Raw genomic sequence first — 19,797 nt, 5'->3', positions numbered from 1 at the left:
AGGCACCGGAACCGGAGAACATTTTCGAAGACGAACATGACCTCCCAGAAGCGGCGGACTCCGACCTAGAAATGGTCACCGTAGAAGACCAGTCTGACTCGAATGACCTGATCACACCGGGGCAAACCGTGAGTACCACGCCCCCTACCCCGCTTTCATCTCAAGACAAGGCTCCGGTCGAAGCATCGCCTAAAGGCCTTAGCCAAAATAAACTAACTCCTTCAGAGACCCCGCCTTACGGTTCGGCTCCGAAGACCAAACCCAAGCCTTCTGAGACCCCGGGAACGAGCTACACTCTTCCCAAAAAGGCAGCCGAACCGAAAAAGGTTGTCGAGCCGAAGAAAATCGATACAAAAAGGGCGCCAAAACAAAAAGGGTCGTCGATCCCAAGAGAATAGTCGACCCGAAAAAAGCCGTGGAGCTGAAACAGTGTCGACCTCCAAAAAAACAGGTCACACTAAAATTCCTGGTGACCCGAAGAAGGCAGCTGAGTCGACGAAAAAAATGGTCGATCCGAAGAAGGTTATCGAACCGAAAACACCAGTCGACCTGAAAAAAGGTATCGAACTGAAAACACCGGTCGATCCGAAAAAGGTTATCGAGCTGAAAAACACGGTTGATGCGAAAAAGGTCGTCGAACCAAAGAAGGTCGCCAAACCAAAAAAGACGGTAAAGCCAACAAAACACGTCGCACAAAAGGGAGTCGCCGACCCGAAAACAGCAGTCGAGCCAAAAGAAGCTCCGCAGCCGAAGGCCCTCGAGCCAAAGACTCATAAACAAGTGACTAAGCCAAAATCATCGGCGCCCAAACCATGCACAGTTGAGTAAGAACTTTTCCACCCTGATCCAGTGGAGGAAGAACAACCTAAACTGTATATAGACTGTTGGACAGGCCACATGACGGGCCGCTCTCCCCCGGCTCGACCAGGCCCGAGCCCAGTCATACAAGCACCACACACCACCATTGTACGTCCTACGTCCCCTCAGGGACACCTGCCCTCGAACATGATCACCTCATGGGCCCGATCCACTGCCGACCCATGCGCTCAGCCTGGGCCGCCATCTTGGACACTTCATCACGAGGCCGCCTGGCCCCCGATCGACCTCAACCCTGGGCCTAGCCCGGCCTCAGACATTCCGGCACCACCCTCCACCCAGGAGGTGAGCGAGCTACTTGGCAGGTCAATGGGAGAAAGAGGTGTCGATGGCTCTCCCCCGGCCAGTGCCGCTCGCCCATCGCCTCCCCGGGCGCTGGCTCCACCCCCCCGCTGGGTGTCTGGACTCCCTCATCCCGGACCTCCCGACCTCCAAGTGCGAGGGTCCGGACATCAAAGCCCGCCAGCCCTATAACTGGGGCCGCTCCAGAGCAGGAAGGCAGTTGTATCTTGGAGTCGAGAGACGTAAAGAGGAACTCACCCTGGACGGACTACTGGCGCTGCCGTAGCTCTGTCCTGTGCACCATCGTCCTGCCTGTTGGCGCTGCCACAGCCGTCGTAACCTTCATCCTTCATCGTCGTCCGGATCTGCTGGCGAGGCCGCGGACCGTTGTAACCGTCATCTGCATCGGGACCTGCTTGGCTTCTCCACGGCCCGTCGACCATCCGTCATCCATCCCGGGACCTGCTTGGCTTCTCCACGGCCCGTCGATCATCCTTCGTCCATCTCGGGACCGGCTTGGCTCCTCCACGGCCCGATCAGCAAACACACCGAGCTCGAGGATTGAGAGCTATTTAACTCATTGGCAACTAAGACTGTCCCGCTACCCCTTTTTCCTCAACCAGAGATCAGAACCGAGGGGACCCCTGAGTCCAGACCTCCTTGTATCATATCAACGTAACCTAAGAATTGCCTATAAAGTCTCGTTAACCTTCAATCTTGTGTGGTGTCCGTCTGTGGGGGGGGGGAAGTTACTTATCTGTACAGTCGTTGGAGACGGCTCTCCCTGGAGACCTCTCCCCGTAATCTCGGCCGACCCTTCCGGTCCGTCTAACATTGGTGGCCAGCGGCGCGATCCGAATCACCGCATAACGTACAGAGAGTAGCTCACCCCACAACGAACAACAATGTCAACTAAAGAGAGCGGATCAACTGAGAAGTTCCAAATGGAAAAACTCGAGGAATACAGCCATCGTGAACTAAAGCAGTTCTGCATCGAACTAGGTATCGCTACCACCGGACTAAGTACCAAGGACGATTTCAAGCATGCCCTAGAATCTTGGGCAGAGACCGGGGATGTCGAAGCCCCTGAGCAAAGCACCGCGAAAAATACCAGCACGGGCCCTGAGGGGCAAAGAACCAGTCTCTCGCAAGACGAGATCCAAGAAAGAGAAAAAGCCCGACTACACGAACTCGAAATGGCCCGACTCAAGATGGACATAGAACTCAAATTGGCCGAGCAAAAAATAAACTTAGAGCACCTTCGCCTCCGAGAAGAAAGAGAGGAGAAACAGAGGCAAAGGGAGCTCGAGGAAAAAAGACTAACGTACGAGCACGAGCGGAACCTAGCCGAGATCAACCTGCGCAAACAGAATAAAGAGTTAGGGGTGCCTGACCGACCGTCCACCCCAGGGACCACGGAGAAAAAAGTGCACATCCCCAAGGATGTGGTCCGAGAATATTTTCGAGAAGACGACATCCAGCAATGGTTTAAGGCCTATGAAATCGCGATGACTGCGCACCGGATCGATAGAGCCGACTGGGGAGCCGGCCTATGGGGCAAATTCCTTAATGAGGGCCGCGATACTCTGTTACAGCTCCCAGACCACCAGATGACCTCCTACGACCATATGAAAGCGGCCCTCCTCACCCGCTATGGCCTCACGCCCGAGATGTACCGTCAGCGGTTCCGAGACTGCACACGCATTCCAGGTACAACTTGGGTGGACTATGTAACGTACTTTAGCAGAGCCTTCGAAGGCTGGATCAGAGGGAACAACGTCACGACCTACGAGCAGCTGTTCAATCTGATGGTATGGGAGCATCTGTCCAACAATTGCTTCATTGAACTACGCCAACACCTCCTCGACAGCAAGTTAACCGATCCCCGGCAGCTCGCAGCCGAAGCTGACCGGTGGGAGATCACCAGAGTGGGCCGGAATGGGTCCTACGAGCAGAACAGGAACAACAATGGTCACCCCCGACCCAGAGGAGGAGGAGGGGGCCAAGGACGAGGAAGAGACAACACTCCGGCCGCCCCCACTACCAGCACCACCCCCCCGGCCAACCGGGGCAGCACCCCGGCGCGACCGGGATACAGAGCCAATGTTACATGTCACCGATGCCAACGAGTCGGCCACTATGCAAACGACCCAAGCTGCCCGCAGTATCAGAGTCCAAGACCCCGCCAGGTGGCCGCCGCGGCACTAGGGGAAGAACAGATCTCCGAGGAACAAGAAACAGACGAGCAAGAGTATCAAGAGTGGGAGCCAGCAGCCATGACTCTCGCGTGCTTAGGGGGAAGAGACATGGTCCCGCGGGTCCCCCTACCCGCTAACACCCAGAAGTACAGCCAATGGGTGAGCATCAATGGACAACGGGCCGAAGCCCTTCGAGACACCGGGGCCAGTGTGACAGCCGTCCGCTGTCATCTGGTGACCCCAGAACAATATCTACCGAACATTCTCTGCCCTGTACGATCCGCCGACAACTCAGAGAGTCTGTGTCGGATGGCCTGCGTCCCCTTTGAGTGGGGAGGGGTCTCCGGCATGCTGAAGGTAACGGTCCGAGACGACGCCCCCGTGGACTGCCTCCTCGGAAATGACCTGGAAAGCTCCCCGTGGGCAGCCGTGGAGCGAAAAGAACACTTGGGGATGTTGGGCGTCCCAGACTGGGCGTGCGTCACCACCCGGTCCATGGCCGCCCGTGCCAACCCTCACCCCGAAGAACCAGAATGGCCGGCGCCACCGCCCCCGGTCGCCCCCGCCGAGACCCCCGACCATGGTATCCCCCTCGAACTTGCCCAACCTTCCGACCTTGCTAATCTTGACCAGTGGGCTCAAGAAGGGGGACCCACACAAGAACAATTTCGTCAGGAGCAGGAGACTTGTCCCTCCCTTGAGGGACTCCGACAACAAGCGCTCGCCCAAAGCGCAGGGGATACCTCCGGAACTCATTGGGTCTACTGGGACAATGACCTATTGTACAGCGAGCAACGAATCGCCGAGCTAGGGGCCAACCGAGTACTAGTGGTGCCCCTCCGCTTTAGAGACTTCCTGCTAAATCTGGCCCACGATGTCCCCCTGGCAGGGCACCTGGGACAAGATAAAACCTACAGCCGCCTAGTGACCCACTTCTTCTGGCCAAAAATGAGAAACGATGTGCACCAGCATTGCCGATCTTGCCCCACGTGCCAAGCCAGTGGGAAGAGCGGCCGCAAATTAAAGGCCCCCCTGCAACCCTTTCCAGTAGTCACGACCCCATTTGAGAGGGTCGGAATAGACATTGTGGGACCCCTAGACCCGCGTACAAGACAAGGCCATCGCTTCATCCTGGTACTAGTGGACCACGCCACCCGCTACCCTGAGGCTATTCCTCTCCGGACCGTGACAGCCCCAGTGGTCGGCCGGGCCCTGATGGGGATCTTCTCCCGTGTGGGGTTCCCCCGAGAAGTCGTCAGTGACAGAGGCACAAACTTTATTTCCAAATATATGAAGTCCCTCTGGCAACAGTGTGGGGTCACCTACCGCTTCACGACCCCCTATCACCCCCAAGGAAACGGACTTGTTGAGCGGTTCAATCGCACGCTAAAAGGGATGATCGGGGGATTGGAAGAGCCCCTCCGTCGCCAGTGGGATGTGCTGCTGCCGTGCCTCCTCTTCGCCTACCGGGAGGTCCCACAGAAGTCCTAGGCTTCAGCCCATTCGAGCTGCTCTATGGGCACCCAGTACGGGGGCCACTCAGCCTGATCAAAGAAGGCTGGGAGATGCCTCCGGCCAAGAGTCCGCCCGATGTCTTCCGGTACCTCCTCACCCTCCGCAACCAGTCCCGAAGGTTCAGAGACCTAGCAAAAGCCAACCTAGAGACAAGTCAAGAGGACATGAAGAAATGGTATGACCAGAACGCCTCATCTATTGAATTCGAGCCGGGGCAACAGGTCTGGGTGATGTCCCCCACAGAACCGTGCGCTCTCCAAGACAAATGGACGGGACCCTTCAAGGTAATCGAGCGCAAGGGTCCTGCCACCTATCTGATCGATATGGAGTCCGCCCGGAATCCGCTCCGAGTCCTCCACACCAACAGACTGAAACCCCACTTTGCGCGAACAGAACTCAGTCTCTTGATGGCCACAGACAATGGGGTTGAAGACGACTCCGAACCTCTCCCTGACCTCTTGCGGACCCAGGAGCAAGACGGCTCCGTGGATGGGGTCCGACTCTCGGAGTCCCTCACCAGAGAACAACGCCACAAGTGCCAAGCCCTCCTATCACGATTTGCCAGTCTGTTCTCCCTCACCCCAGGTGTCACTTCCTGGTGTGTGCACGATGTGGACACCGGAGACAACCCTCCTATCCGCCACCGGGCCTACCGCGTACCTGATCGGGTACGGGCCTGCATCCAGGCGGAAGTAGCTAAGATGCTCACGCTCGGGGTCATCGAGCCCTCAGACAGTCCATGGGCCAGCCCGGTCGTACTGGTCCCCAAAGCGGCCGCCCCCGGAACCACACCAGAACTCCGGTTCTGTGTCGACTACCGGGGCCTGAATGACGTCACCAGAACGGACGCACACCCCATCCCCCGGGCAGATGAACTGGTCGACCGAATGGGCGCTGCCCGCTACCTCAGCATCTTCGACCTGACGGCAGGTTATTGGCAGATCGGCCTCACATCCCGAGCACAAGAACGTTCTGCCTTCTCCACCCCCGATGGCCACTATCATTTTAAGGTCATGCCCTTCGGCATGAAAAATGCCCCAGCGACTTTCCAACGGCTCGTCAACCAGGTCCTGGCGGGGCTCGAAGAGTTCAGCGCCGCCTACCTGGACGACATCGCTGTGTACAGCCACCATTGGACCGAGCACCTCCACCACCTCCAAGCAGTACTACAAGCCCTTCAGCGAGCTGGCCTCACGATCAAGGCCAGCAAATGTCAAATTGGACAAGGGTCGGTGACCTACCTCGGACACCAGGTGGGAAGCGGCCTAGTGGCCCCTCTACAGCTGAAGATTGCCGCCATCCAGAACTGGCAACCCCCTATCACTCAAACTGAGGTGCGAGCCTTCCTGGGCCTCACGGGCTACTACCGAAGGTTCGTGAAAGACTATGGTACCATCGTGGGGCCTCTCACCGAACTCACATCAAAAAATCAGCCCAAGAAAGTGAATTGGACCCCAGAGTGTCAAGCGGCATTCGAACAGTTAAAGGCCGCCATGTGTTCCGCTCCTGTGCTCCAGGCCCCAGACTACAGCCGGGAGTTCATCGTCCAGACGGACGCCTCCGACCAGGGCATTGGGGCAGTCCTGTCCCAAGTGAACACCGAAGGCCTTGATCAACCGGTGGCCTTCATCAGCCGGAGACTCCTACCCCGGGAACAACGCTGGAGCACCATAGAAAGGGAAGCCTTCGCTGTGGTATGGGCCCTCAAGAAGCTCCGGCCCTACCTTTTTGGCACCCACTTTCGGGTACAGACTGACCACCGACCCCTGCAGTGGTTGATGCATATGCGGGGGGAAAACCCAAAACTGCTACGCTGGTCCATCTCCTTGCAAGGTATGGACTTCACGGTTGAACACCGGCCTGGGTCCGACCACGCCAACGCGGATGGCCTGTCCCGGTTTTTCCGCCTCGACGAAGAGAGTCCCCAAGAGGATGGGTAACTCTCCCCGCCTTCAGCTGGGGGGGACGCATGTTGGACAGGCCACATGACGGGCCGCTCTCCCCCGGCTCGACCAGGCCCGAGCCCAGTCATACAAGCACCACACACCACCATTGTACGTCCTACGTCCCCTCAGGGACACCTGCCCTCGAACATGATCACCTCATGGGCCCGATCCACTGCCGACCCATGCGCTCAGCCTGGGCCGCCATCTTGGACACTTCATCACGAGGCCGCCTGGCCCCCGATCGACCTCAACCCTGGGCCTAGCCCGGCCTCAGACATTCCGGCACCACCCTCCACCCAGGAGGTGAGCGAGCTACTTGGCAGGTCAATGGGAGAAAGAGGTGTCGATGGCTCTCCCCCGGCCAGTGCCGCTCGCCCATCGCCTCCCCGGGCGCTGGCTCCACCCCCCCGCTGGGTGTCTGGACTCCCTCATCCCGGACCTCCCGACCTCCAAGTGCGAGGGTCCGGACATCAAAGCCCGCCAGCCCTATAACTGGGGCCGCTCCAGAGCAGGAAGGCAGTTGTATCTTGGAGTCGAGAGACGTAAAGAGGAACTCACCCTGGACGGACTACTGGCGCTGCCGTAGCTCTGTCCTGTGCACCATCGTCCTGCCTGTTGGCGCTGCCACAGCCGTCGTAACCTTCATCCTTCATCGTCGTCCGGATCTGCTGGCGAGGCCGCGGACCGTTGTAACCGTCATCTGCATCGGGACCTGCTTGGCTTCTCCACGGCCCGTCGACCATCCGTCATCCATCCCGGGACCTGCTTGGCTTCTCCACGGCCCGTCGATCATCCTTCGTCCATCTCGGGACCGGCTTGGCTCCTCCACGGCCCGATCAGCAAACACACCGAGCTCGAGGATTGAGAGCTATTTAACTCATTGGCAACTAAGACTGTCCCGCTACCCCTTTTTCCTCAACCAGAGATCAGAACCGAGGGGACCCCTGAGTCCAGACCTCCTTGTATCATATCAACGTAACCTAAGAATTGCCTATAAAGTCTCGTTAACCTTCAATCTTGTGTGGTGTCCGTCTGTGGGGGGGGGGAAGTTACTTATCTGTACAGTCGTTGGAGACGGCTCTCCCTGGAGACCTCTCCCCGTAATCTCGGCCGACCCTTCCGGTCCGTCTAACATAGACCCTAAAACAGCAGGGATCACAGTTTACCACAGGAAGAAGAGACCTTTGGACACTAACACTTCTTCCCCTGTTCCTCCAAAGAAGATATACTTTGCAACATCTCCCTCAAGGCCATTCACTCCTCCTCCTCCTCCTTTCTTTCCTGACATGCCATATGTACGTTACTCTCCTTCACATTATGATGAGACGGATAACATAGGGGACGATCCTCAAGATAACTTTGTAGACCCTGAGGATCAGGATGTACAGGATAACACATGGGATGACCAAAATGATCCTTATGATGCATACGACCCACAACCCATCCCTGACACCTCTACATATCCTACAAAGCTGTCGTCTACTGACAACTCCATTGTCTTTAACCAACTAGTGGATAGAGCAGCTAAATATTTTTTTATTTTTCAAGTTTATTTTTATTTGCTTTGGTACTCAACTGAGGACCACAAACATTTTAACATAAAATACAGGTTATTTACAACAGTAACATTTATTGTGCTAATACAATGTTAAAAAAGATTTTAAATATCATAATGTAGACATGCACACTGACCCAATAGAAGAGGATTTCCTATTTGACACTTTTCCTACTTCAGAAAAAAGCGTACGTACACTTCCTATGTTAAAATGGGTACTAAAACACGCACCAGACCTATTTAAAGATCCAGCCAGAACGCGTGTCCTCAATCCCAGAATTGAGAAAAAGTATAAGGCAGCCCCTACAGACTCTTCTTATATTAAATCACAGTTGACTTTAGACTCATTAGTGGTAGCAAACGCTCGAAATCGAGCTAATTCACAAACAGGAGATGCTCCCCCTCCTGACAAAGAGTCAAAGATACTAGAAGCCTCAGGCAAGAGTGGCATCCCAAGCAGCAAATACTTGGAGAATTGCAAACACACAGGCTCTATTAGCACGGTACGATAGAGCACATTATGACCAGCTGGAAGGTTTACTACAACACCTCCCAGAACCATTCAAATCTTAAGCGAATGACCTAATACAGGAAGGCAAATTTATAACAAATGCTTCCATTAGATGTGCACTTGACGCAGCTGACACAGCAGCTAGGTCCATTAACACTAGCGTATTACTACGCCGGCATGCGTGGCTACGCATTTCCGGATTTAAGAATGAAGTGCAGTAAACCATCCTCAACCAGCCGGTTAACCAAGACTTTCTGTTTGGCCCTGCAGTAGATACCATCTTGGAGAAGATGAAAAAAGATACTGATACTGCTAAGTCATGGGCGCACTTCAGTTTCAACAATCTAGAAGTTCCTTTTGGCGCTTCTCCTTTCGAGGCTCAGGTAGAGGCAACACATCCCAAACTTCCTCTACATTCAAAAGTAATACCCAGAGCACCTTTAATAAAGGCTCCAACAGAGGAGGTTATAGAGGCAATAATAACAAGGGCAGAGGACGTGGCGGCAACAACACCAGAGCCTCCACCGCCACCAAACAGTGACTTGCTCACACTCCCTCCAGACCACTCAACACCGGTCAGAGGCAGACTAACACAATTCCTACCATTGGAATGCAATTACCACAGACTGATGGGTGAGACAAATTATCCAGTATGGTTATTGCCTGGAACTCACTTCTACTCCACCCATCATACCACCCAAACACTGTCCTATGTCCAAAGAACACGTCACGCTGTTACAACAAGAGGTAACATCTGTGCTAGAAAAGGGAGCCATAGAGCCAGTCCCATTTCAACACCAAGGGACAGGAGTATACTCCCTATACTTCCTTATTCCCAAAAAAGGACGAGTCCCTCAGACCAATATTGGACCTCAGACCTCTGAACGAATACATACTCTCAGAGCATTTCCATATGATCACTCTTCAACATTTACTCCAGTTTCTCCAACAAGGCGACTTCCTCGCTACATTAGACCTCAAGGATGCATACTTTCACATACCTATACATCTAGCTCTCAGGAAATACCTCTGGTTCACAATAGAAGGCCAACACTATCAATTCAAAGTTCTCCCCTTCGGGGTAACTACAGCACCAAGGGTTTTCACAAAATGCCTAGCAGTACCGACAGCACAACTAAGGCAACACTTCTGTAGTAGGGAATCTCTGTGTATAGTCATAATCTAGTGAATAGTCCCGCCCATGTGCATGGACCCCGGCAATCAAAAATAATCTCTTAAGTTGTCAAAAAATGCAGAACTGCAAAGACACTTAAGAGAGAATTTAAAGACAAATAATGCAGCCTATATCCATAGGCTACACTGTCCAGTACTTCAACTAGAGATTCCAACAAAAAAAACGCACACACAGCACAGCCTGCCCAGTTTCTTCCATAGAGAAACTTGCCTCTACCAGTAAAAGCCTCTGAAATGGTAGAGAGTAAGGCATGGACAGACAAGCCCCATAGGCTGCCATTATGTGGCTTAAATAGGATACTGTGCCTTTAAGAGAACTTTCCAGAACTTCTCCCAGTAGCCCAGAATGCACAGCAGGTCCATTTTACTTTGTTCTTTTTTCCGGCTCCTGCTAACAGGACCCTGGCATTGAGCTCTCCCTTTTTCCAGGGTTTATTGGATTTTGTTCACTTTTTTGATAAGTGTTTGCAGTTTATATTTCTTGGTGTTTCCCTTCACTCCTGTGTGTTTGTTCAGGCTTTTTAGGGCTCTAAAATGCCTGCTTCTTTTGACAAATGCCCTGCATGTGGAAGGAAGAAGGCCAAGACTGATCCAGACGACGTCTGCATTATCTGTCTCCCTGAAGCACATGTCCCTGAAGAATGTGACATCTGCCAGCAACTTTCAGCAAGGACCCTGAGGGAAAGGCTGAAGATTAGGCTTCAAGGCCTGGAGGAGAGACGTCTGCAGGCTGCAGGTGGGTCTGGGCAGGCTGGGAAGGTTCCCTCTGCCTCTGCTGAGGCCTCTAGGGGACTCCCCAGAGGCAGGAAGACCAGCAAACGGTCCCGGTCTCCGTCGGCGTCGATTGCATCGACGACGGCGTCGAGAGGGATGTCGACGGTGTGTTCCCCATCTCCCCGGGGCTCCGGGTCGAGACGGCGTGAAGATCGACGTCGAAGGGCCTGGGTAGGCCACCGTCGACGGCGTCTTCATTGTCGTCGTCAGCGTTGAGCGATCGGCGTCGAGGCGACACCGCCGGTCGCCGTCGAGAAGACCTCGAGAAAGCGGTCGTCGAAAATGGAACGGTCGACGTCGCGGTTTCGGCGTTGAGGAAGAAGAGGTCGACGTCGCGGAGGCGACATCCGATGCCGGAAAAGCGACGCTCCGCGGCGAGAAGGAAGAGATCAGCGTCTAGGAGTGATTCCAACTCTCCTAAGCGGCGCAGAAGGAGTTCTGGCGCAAGAAGTCACGCTGGGTCTGGTGGAGGGCCCCGGAGACGGCGATCACCTGCTGGAGGGGCTGGTTCGCAGTCCCCTCCCCCGACGAAGTCATCGGGCTCGGTGTACTCGGTGGTATATACACCACCTCGGCCGAAGGCTCCCCCTCCCCCTGTACCTAAGGAGGATCCTCCTGTCAACCCCCCGCTTCCACCACTTCCTCCCCCAGGACAACCACCACCACCGCTTCCGCCGCATGGGCCCGCCCCTCGGTCGGAGATACCTCCTGTTCCTCCACCAAGGTCGGAGTCACTGCCCCCTCTTCCTTCACCGCCTAAGGGGACGCCTAGACCGAAACCCCAGGATAGGCCACGGAAGACGCCTCCACGGACACCTGCGGAGCGCCCACAAACTGGGAGGTCGCGCTCTTGTTCCAGGAGAAGGGAACGATCGCGCAACAGGTCATCCACACGGTCGAGACGCTGCCACAGGAGGCACAGGTCTCGCTCCCATACGAGGTCCTCAGGGTCCAGGGACTACTCTCCGACTTTGTCGGGGTCACCGGAGACAAGGGTGTCGCCGGTTGATGATCTGGTGGCCTTTCACGATGTCCTTTTAAGAGGTGCAGCAAAATTGGGCATCTCTTTGACGGTGCCCCCGCCCAAGACATCGGTAATTTTCAAGACGCTGCACCAGAAACATCTGTCTTGTCCATTATTGCCACTGGTGCCGGGCCTGGAGGATCCGGCCATGGACCTTTTTCTCACCCCGGCGGTGACTAAGGCGGCCCCCTAGAGACTACAGAAAAAATACCAGGCTCCCGATTCTGATCCGGCTTTTCTAAGAGTGGAACCTCCTCCAGATTCTGTGATAGTGACGGCGGCTCGCAAACAGCATGCTACCACCCCGTCATCCACAGTCCCCCCTGACAAAGAGTCTAGATGGATCGATTCGGCTGGGAGGAAGGTGTGTGGAACGTCGGCGACCTCCATGAAGACTGCGAGTGCCACAGCCCTGTTGGGACGCTATGACCGTGCCCTCTGGGACTCCCTCCAGCAGTTTGTGGAACACCTGCCTTGTGAGAAGAGGGAAGATTTCCAGGAGGTGTTAAACGAGGGGATGCTGGTGGCGAATCAGATCAGCTCTGCAGCCGATTCATCCCTCTTGGCGGCACATGGCTTCTGCCATGGGATTAACCAGCAACGGCACGCCTGGCTCCGTCTTACGTCACTGAAACCTGACGCACAGCAAAGGGTTGCCAATCTTCCATTCTCTGGCGAAACCCTATTTGGGAAACATGCGGATGACGAAATGGCCCGCATGAAGGCGGAGGCCGAAACACTCACGGCTTTGGGTCTGGAAAAGCCCAAAGAGACAAAGAAATCGTACCCCCCGTTCGGTGGACAGGGCAGAGGGCGTGGCCAAGCTTCGGGACAGCAACAGCAACAGCAACAGCAGTTCCGAAGGCCGTTCCAGAAGCGCTCGAAGGGCAGAGGCGGCCAGCAGTTGGCACCAACGACCAAAGGCCCGGCCAAGTCTAGGCCCTGAGCACTTACTTCCCCCGCATACGTTACCCACTCCGGTGGGGGGAAGCATTCAATTTTTTCTGGCAGAGTGGAAAAGAATCACACAGGACAAGTGAGTGCTGAATATTGTTTGCAATGGATACAGTCTTCGGTTCACCAGCCCGCCTCCAGCAATTCCACCGGTCAGCTTGCAGTTTCAGCTGCGCGAGCTTCAGGCGGTGGCAGATATCCTGTTAAGGAAAAGGGAACTGAAAGTAGAGGGACCTGCTATGCATTCTGGGATACTGGGATAAGTTCTGGAAAGTTCTCTTAAAGGCACAGTATCCTATTTAAGCCACATAATGGCAGCCTATGGGGCTTGTCTGTCCATGCCTTCCTCTCTATCATTCCAGTGTCTTTTACTGGGGGAGGCAAGTTTCTCTATGGTAGAAACTGGGCAGGCTGTATTATATGTGGTGTTATTTGGTGGAATTTCTAGTTGAAGTACTGGACAGTGTAGGCTGCATTATTTGTCTTTAAATTCTCTCTTAAGTGTCTTTGCAGTTTTCTGCATGTTTTGACAATTTAAGAGATTATTTTTGATTGCCGGGGTCCACGCACATGGGCGGGACTATTCCCTAGATTATGACTATAACAGAGATACCCCTACTACAGAACTGGAGTTACAGGACAGAAACTACTCCTTCCTTCTCCTTCATCTCCTGTTCCGCTTAACATTTCACCTCAAAATTTTCCTGAAAACTCTCCTCCTCATTCTTCACCACATACACCTCCAAATGATGATGAGTATAGCATAGGGGGAGGGGTTAGATCCAGATGAACCTTTTCCCTACCCTGTTGCTGATCCAGATTGGGAGTACCCAAACCCACAAGATGTGCCAGATATTCCTGACCCACATTCATATCCATCAAAACCTTCTCCCCCAGAAGACAATATTAGTTTTGGGCACTTACTGAATAGGGCTGCCATTTATTATGGGGTCACCATGCATTCAGATGAGGCAAAGGAAGACTTTTTATTAGATACATTTGAACAATCGCAAAGGTCTGTTCAAATTCTTCCTATGATTAAAGGGGTCATCAAATATGCTCCAGAAGTATTTAAAGATCCTGTACGTGCTAGGATTCTAAACCCTAGAATTGAGAAAAAGTACAGGCCTGCTCCTGTTTATCCTGCCTACATTAAAGGACAGCTACGCTTAGATTCCCTAGTTGTGTCAAATGCTAGAACAAGAGCAAACTCAGACATCAGGTGAAGCACCACCTCCTGATGAAGAATCTAAGGTGATAGATGCTTCAGGCAAAAGGATAGCTGCACAGACTACCAAATACATGGTGTATAGCTAACACAAGCCCTCCTTGCAAGATATGACGGGGCTTACTATGATCAGTTAGAGACATTACTACAACATCTACCTGACCAATATAAGGAGCAGGCAAACGACCTTATACAAGAAGGCAAGTTAATTTCAAATGCGCACTTGATGTAGCAGACTCTGCATCTAGAGCTGTAAACACTAGTGTCACTAGTGTCCTACTTAGACGTCATGCATGGCTACGAATTTCAGGATTTAATCAGGAAGTGCAAACTACCATCTTAAATCAGCCATTTAACCAACATCAATTGTTTGGACCAGAGGTAGACACAGCACTTGAGAAAATGAAGAAAAATACCGATACAGCCAAATCTATGGGAGCTTTGCAATCCAGAGCTAGAGGCCCTTTTCGTCGCTCCTTCTATAGAGGAAGCTCCAAACAGACTGGAGCAGACAATACATCTTCCTTCAAATCCAATACACAGACATCCTCCAGTAAAGGATATTTTAGAGGAGGCTATAGAGGCAACAACAATAAAGGAAGAGGTCGAGGTAACGACAATAATTGAACCTCTCCCACCACAAAACAGTGACTTCCATTTGCTCCCCCAACAGCACTCCACTCCTGTGGGGGGCAGACTAACACAGTTCCTACCTGTCTGGAATTCCATCACAACAGATAGGTGGGTAAGACAAATTATCCAGTATGGCTACTGCCTCGAACTTACAGCCACCCCTCCACACGTACCACCCAGGCAGCGTCCAATGTCTGCAGAACATCTTATACTGCTCAAACAAGAAGTCCTATCACTTCTTCAAAAGGGCACAATACCCAAAAAGGACGGGACACTAAGACCAATTCTCGACCTCAGGCCCCTCAATCAATATATACACTCTGATCATTTTCATATGATCACTTTACAACAAGTGCTCCCATTGCTGCAACAAGGCGACTTCCTTACAACACTAAATCTAAAGGACGCCTACTTCCACATTCCCATACATCCTTCTCACAGGAAGTATCTGAGGTTTGTACTGGAAGGACAGCATTATCAATTCAAAGTCCTTCCATTCGGGGTAACAACTGCACTAAGAGTGTACACCAAGTGACTAGCAGTAGTAGCAGCACATCCCAGAAGACAACCTATACGTGTCTTCCCATATCTAGACGATTGGCTCATAAAAGCCAAATCATTCAATCGGTGAGTCCAACACACATCAAACAATTCAAACATTGCACAACTTAGGGTTCACAATCAACTACACCAAGTCACACTTCCAGCCCTCTCTTGTACATCAATATTCAAGGGCTACAATAAACACGTCTACAGCTTTAGCGTATCCCAGTCCAGCAAGGATACAGAGCATTCAAGCCTTGGTCACAAAGTTTCAACATCAACGCTCTCTCCCAGCCAAAGTGTTCATGAGACTAATAGGCATGAGGGCATCTTGCATCTTTATTGTACCATATGCAAGACTGCAAATGCGGCCGTTTCAGGAATGTCTAGCACAACAGTGGAATCAGGCTCAAGGACAACTAACAGGCCTGGTGTTGGTAGACAGCCGCACACATCGCTCTCTGCAGTGGTGGAACACCAAAAACTTTACAAAAGGGCGGCTGTTCCTCGAACCTGTTCAACAAATAGTACTTACAGCAGGTGCATCTCTCACAGGATGGGGATCCCATCTCCTACATCATACAACTCAAGGGCAATGGACCATTCAACAAAGAACGTTCCATATCAATCACCTAGAGCTGCTAGCAATATTCTTACCGCTTAAAACATTCCAAGTACAAAACAAAGCTGTCTTAATCCGCACGGACAACATGACAGCCATTTACTATATACAAAAACAGGGGGGGACACACTCCTTACAGCTGTCCCAGCTTGCCCAGAACATTTGGAGATGGGCCATTCCGCAAAACATATATCTGTTAGCAGAACACCTTCCAGGAGTTCACAATCAGATAGCAGATCTGTTAAGTCGACAGACACAACAAATTCATGAATGGGAACTACATCTGCAAGTTCTTCTACCATTCTTTCACCAGTGGGGTCATACAGACCTAATCTGTTCGCCACACACAAACGCAAAATGCCCAACCTTCGCCGCCAGGTTACCACACCCGCGGTCCAAGACAATGTGATATGGATGAACTGGTCATGCAGATTTGCCTACGCTTTTCCACCACTAATAGTGCGCAAGCTACGACAACAGTCGCTCAAAATGATTTTAATAGGTCCCACATGGACACGCCAACCGTGGTATACAACTCTGCTAGAACTATCCCTAGTTCCACACCAAAGGTTAGGTCTGACACCATCTCTGCTTACGCAGAACCATGGAGACATCAGACATCCAGACCCAAGTCAACGGAATCTGGCGATCTGGCTTCTGAGATCTTAGAGTTTGGTTATCTTAACCTACCACCAGACTGTATGGATATCATTAAAGAAGCCAGGAGACCTACTACTAGAGCTTGCTATGCTGCTAAATGGAAAAGATTTGCCATTTACTGCAGCAATAACCAAATTGACCCCTAGATGCTTCAGTCCAAAATATCATTTGCTACCTTCTACATTTACAAAGAAGTAACTTGGCATGTTCATCTATACGCCTACATCTGGCAGCAATAGCAGCATATTTGCAAAATAGACAACATCTGTCTTTATTTAGAGTGCCTGCTATTAAAGCATTTATGGAAGGATTAAAAAGAATCATTCCTCCCAGGTAACCACCCTCTCCAGAGTGGAACCTAAACATTGTTCTTACAAGGCTCATGGGACCACCTTTTAAACCTCTACACAAATGTGAACTGCAATGCCTCACATGGAAAACAGCTTTTCTAGTAGCTATTACCTCTCTTAGGAGAGTTAGTGAGATTCAAGCTTTCACTATACAAGAACCATTTTTACAATTACACCGTAATAAAGTGGTTCTCAGAACCAATCCTAAATTCCTTACAAAAGTCATTACTCCTTTTCATTTAAATCAATCTCTAGAGCTACCAGTGTTTTTCCAAAACCCAGACTCTGTAGCAGAAAGAGCTCTACACACACTAGACGTTAAAAAAGCTCTCCTCTAATATATAGATAGGACCAAATCCTTTTGCAAAACAAAGCAATTGTTTGTAGCTTTCTCTCCACCACATAAGGGCAACCCCATCTCTAAAGCTGGAATTGCAAGGTGGATTGTAAAATCTATACAAATATGCTATCTTAAAGCAAAACGTACATTAACAGTTCCTCCTAGAGCGCACTCCACACGCAAACTAGGAGCCTCTATGCCTTTCTTAGGGAACATTCCCCTAGAAGACATCTGCAAGTCAGCAACATGGTCTACAACACACACCTTCACAAAACACTATTGTGTTGATGTGCAAGCTAAGCAGCAGTAGGCCAAGCTGTCCTCAAAGCCCTCTTTCAAACTACTGCAACAGATACAGGTGACCCCCGGTAGGGGAGACACTGCTGTACAATCGATGCACAGTGTAAGATCTGCAGCTCCTATACCTCAAACGGAAAATGCTACTTACCAGTATGCAACTGTTCTTGGCATGTAGAACTGCAGAATCTTACATGCCCTCCCGGGGCCTGTATCTGTTCCAGTTCTATTTTAATTAGATATACACGCATGGGCATCCTGTCTTCTTTCTACAAACTCCATAATTTCCCATCATGGCGAAAAACAATTTAAGCATGGAGCCGATGCCCATGCGCACTATCGTCCAAGGGAGGAGTCACCTATCTCGTGACTACAAAAGACTTCTTCCAAGACGACAACAACATGCAATCATCCGAGCCTAACACCAGGTGGCGATCTAATGCACAGAGTAATAATCTGCAGCTCTACATGCCAAGAACAGATGTATACTGGTAAGTAGCATTTTCCTTCCTCCCATAGGATTGCATTGACTGCTTTTCTTTGAAAATTCTTGTGTGTGTGTGTGTGGCGTTGGTTTGTATAAAACCTTGAAAACGGCAAATATACAGAAGCTGAATTACTTTTTGTCTAGGAAATGTTAGTGGGATATCTAGGCATATCACACTGATTAGCAAAAGTAACGTAAAAAGCAATCTAAGAAGTAATGTGTACAGTAATTTCAAAAAGTAACTGAAAAGTAAATTTGACTGTTGACTTACCTGTAAATTAACCATCTGCATTTTAACCTGCATTCAACTCTAATTCACTGCATAAATCTTGCAAAATATTATTTCACTTACCTGCACCAGGCTTGGCTTCGTTCTAGAAATAAAATAACTAAATATTTTTTTTATACAAATAAATTTGGTCTGAGTTCAGTCTTTGAGTGTGTGACATCATTTCTTGCCTGAGTGTGCACAATAAATGCTTAACACTACCCTCTGATAAAGCCTTACTGCTCGCCCACACTACCACAAATATAGAGTAAGGTATTATCTACTTTTACCTCTGCCTACCTTTGGGGTTCCACTGAACTCTGTGCACACTATGCCTTACTTTGGTTTAGCATATACAGAGCTAGCTTCCTACGCACTGGCTCTGGCGCTTGATTAGCATGGACCTAGTGTGCATCGATTGAAAAACATCAGTACTAGTGTAAAAAATTGGGGGGTGACCATGATAAAAACAGGCACTTTCCTACAGTATCTTAATACTGAGGCACGGGTCTGAAAGAAACCTTAGTATGCACAAGTTCTGTCTATTTCTCTAATGGAGTGTATGTAGATAATGGTGGCACTGAATATTGCGACCAGGTCTTTGACAGAGTGAGAGGTTTGGGGCGCTCCTGAATGGCGTTTGGTAGAGGCTAAAAGGTGTTTGCCGGCACAAGGGCTGGAGCAGCCGGTGTAAGCTAGTCAGAAGCCAAAATAGCTTCTTACCGTGTTGCTTAGAGTTGTCATTTGTAAAGTTAGTTAAAATACATTCTTGTGTTTCTAAATAAGTGCTAACTAATGCAGGTCTATGAAGTATCTTTTTTATAGCCAAGTTTAGATTGTATTATTTAGGAAACCGCTAAGGATTAGTTTTGGCTGTGTATAAAGAGCTGCAATCGTGTGTCTTGAATTTCTGCTCTTCATTTTTTCTTTTGCGCCTCTTGTTTTCAGGTTGGTGATTTCGGGTTAGCTCGAGAGTATGGATCTCCTTTGAAACCCTACACTCCAGTTGTGGTAACACTGTGGTACAGAGCTCCAGAGTTATTACTGGGAGCAAAGGTACAACTCTTCATCTTTTTTTGTATATGTATGCATGTGTGCTCTTGTGCATGGTCTTTTAAGAATGCCCTTGATTTATTTTTTGTTGGTTTTCATACTGACCTTTCTTCCTCACTTATATTTTGGGTTTGCTCAAGAAGCATTAGGTAGATATGGTGAAGATTGTTAGTGTTAAATGACCAGTGAGACAGTCGTCCAGATAATGTAGCACACCGTACTTCCTCTCTAGGACTGGATATAGAGTTTTGCAGCATGATTCCTTTTCTGGATTCACATGCTGTGCATTATACCGCCATCTAGTGGTTGGGTCTGGAAACTTTCGAGTATTTCTATTTTTGGGGCTCGCGCCCTGCTTTGCACTGCACAGCAGTGCTCGCGCAGGTGAGGGCCCTTTTGTACGGGGTTTCAAAACGGACACTGGAATCTCATACGCTCGTTCGTGTGCTTTTTCTTTTGGCGTCCGTGATTGGGCTTTGCGTGCAGG

The 19,797-nt window shown here is 50.8% G+C and overlaps 1 protein-coding gene across 27 annotated transcripts in view; it reads left to right on the top strand.

The window, feature by feature from the left end:
* Positions 1-19,797, top strand: part of LOC147710773 (cyclin-dependent kinase 11B-like) — a 431,002-nt gene that overhangs the window by 254,602 nt on the left and 156,603 nt on the right. For all 27 annotated transcript variants that reach the window (XM_086921509.1, XM_086921517.1, XM_086921516.1 and 24 more), the window contains one exon: positions 19,206-19,313. In XM_086921509.1, the coding sequence (XP_086777635.1) occupies positions 19,206-19,313 (108 nt within the window). The remainder of the gene's footprint in view (positions 1-19,205; positions 19,314-19,797) is intronic.

This window comes from Lissotriton vulgaris, chromosome 5, assembly GCF_964263255.1.
Source record: "Lissotriton vulgaris chromosome 5, aLisVul1.2, whole genome shotgun sequence".
NCBI lineage: Eukaryota > Metazoa > Chordata > Amphibia > Caudata > Salamandridae > Lissotriton > Lissotriton vulgaris.
The sequence above is the reverse complement of the archived record's forward strand: the minus strand, read 5'-3'. Positions and strand labels throughout refer to the sequence as shown.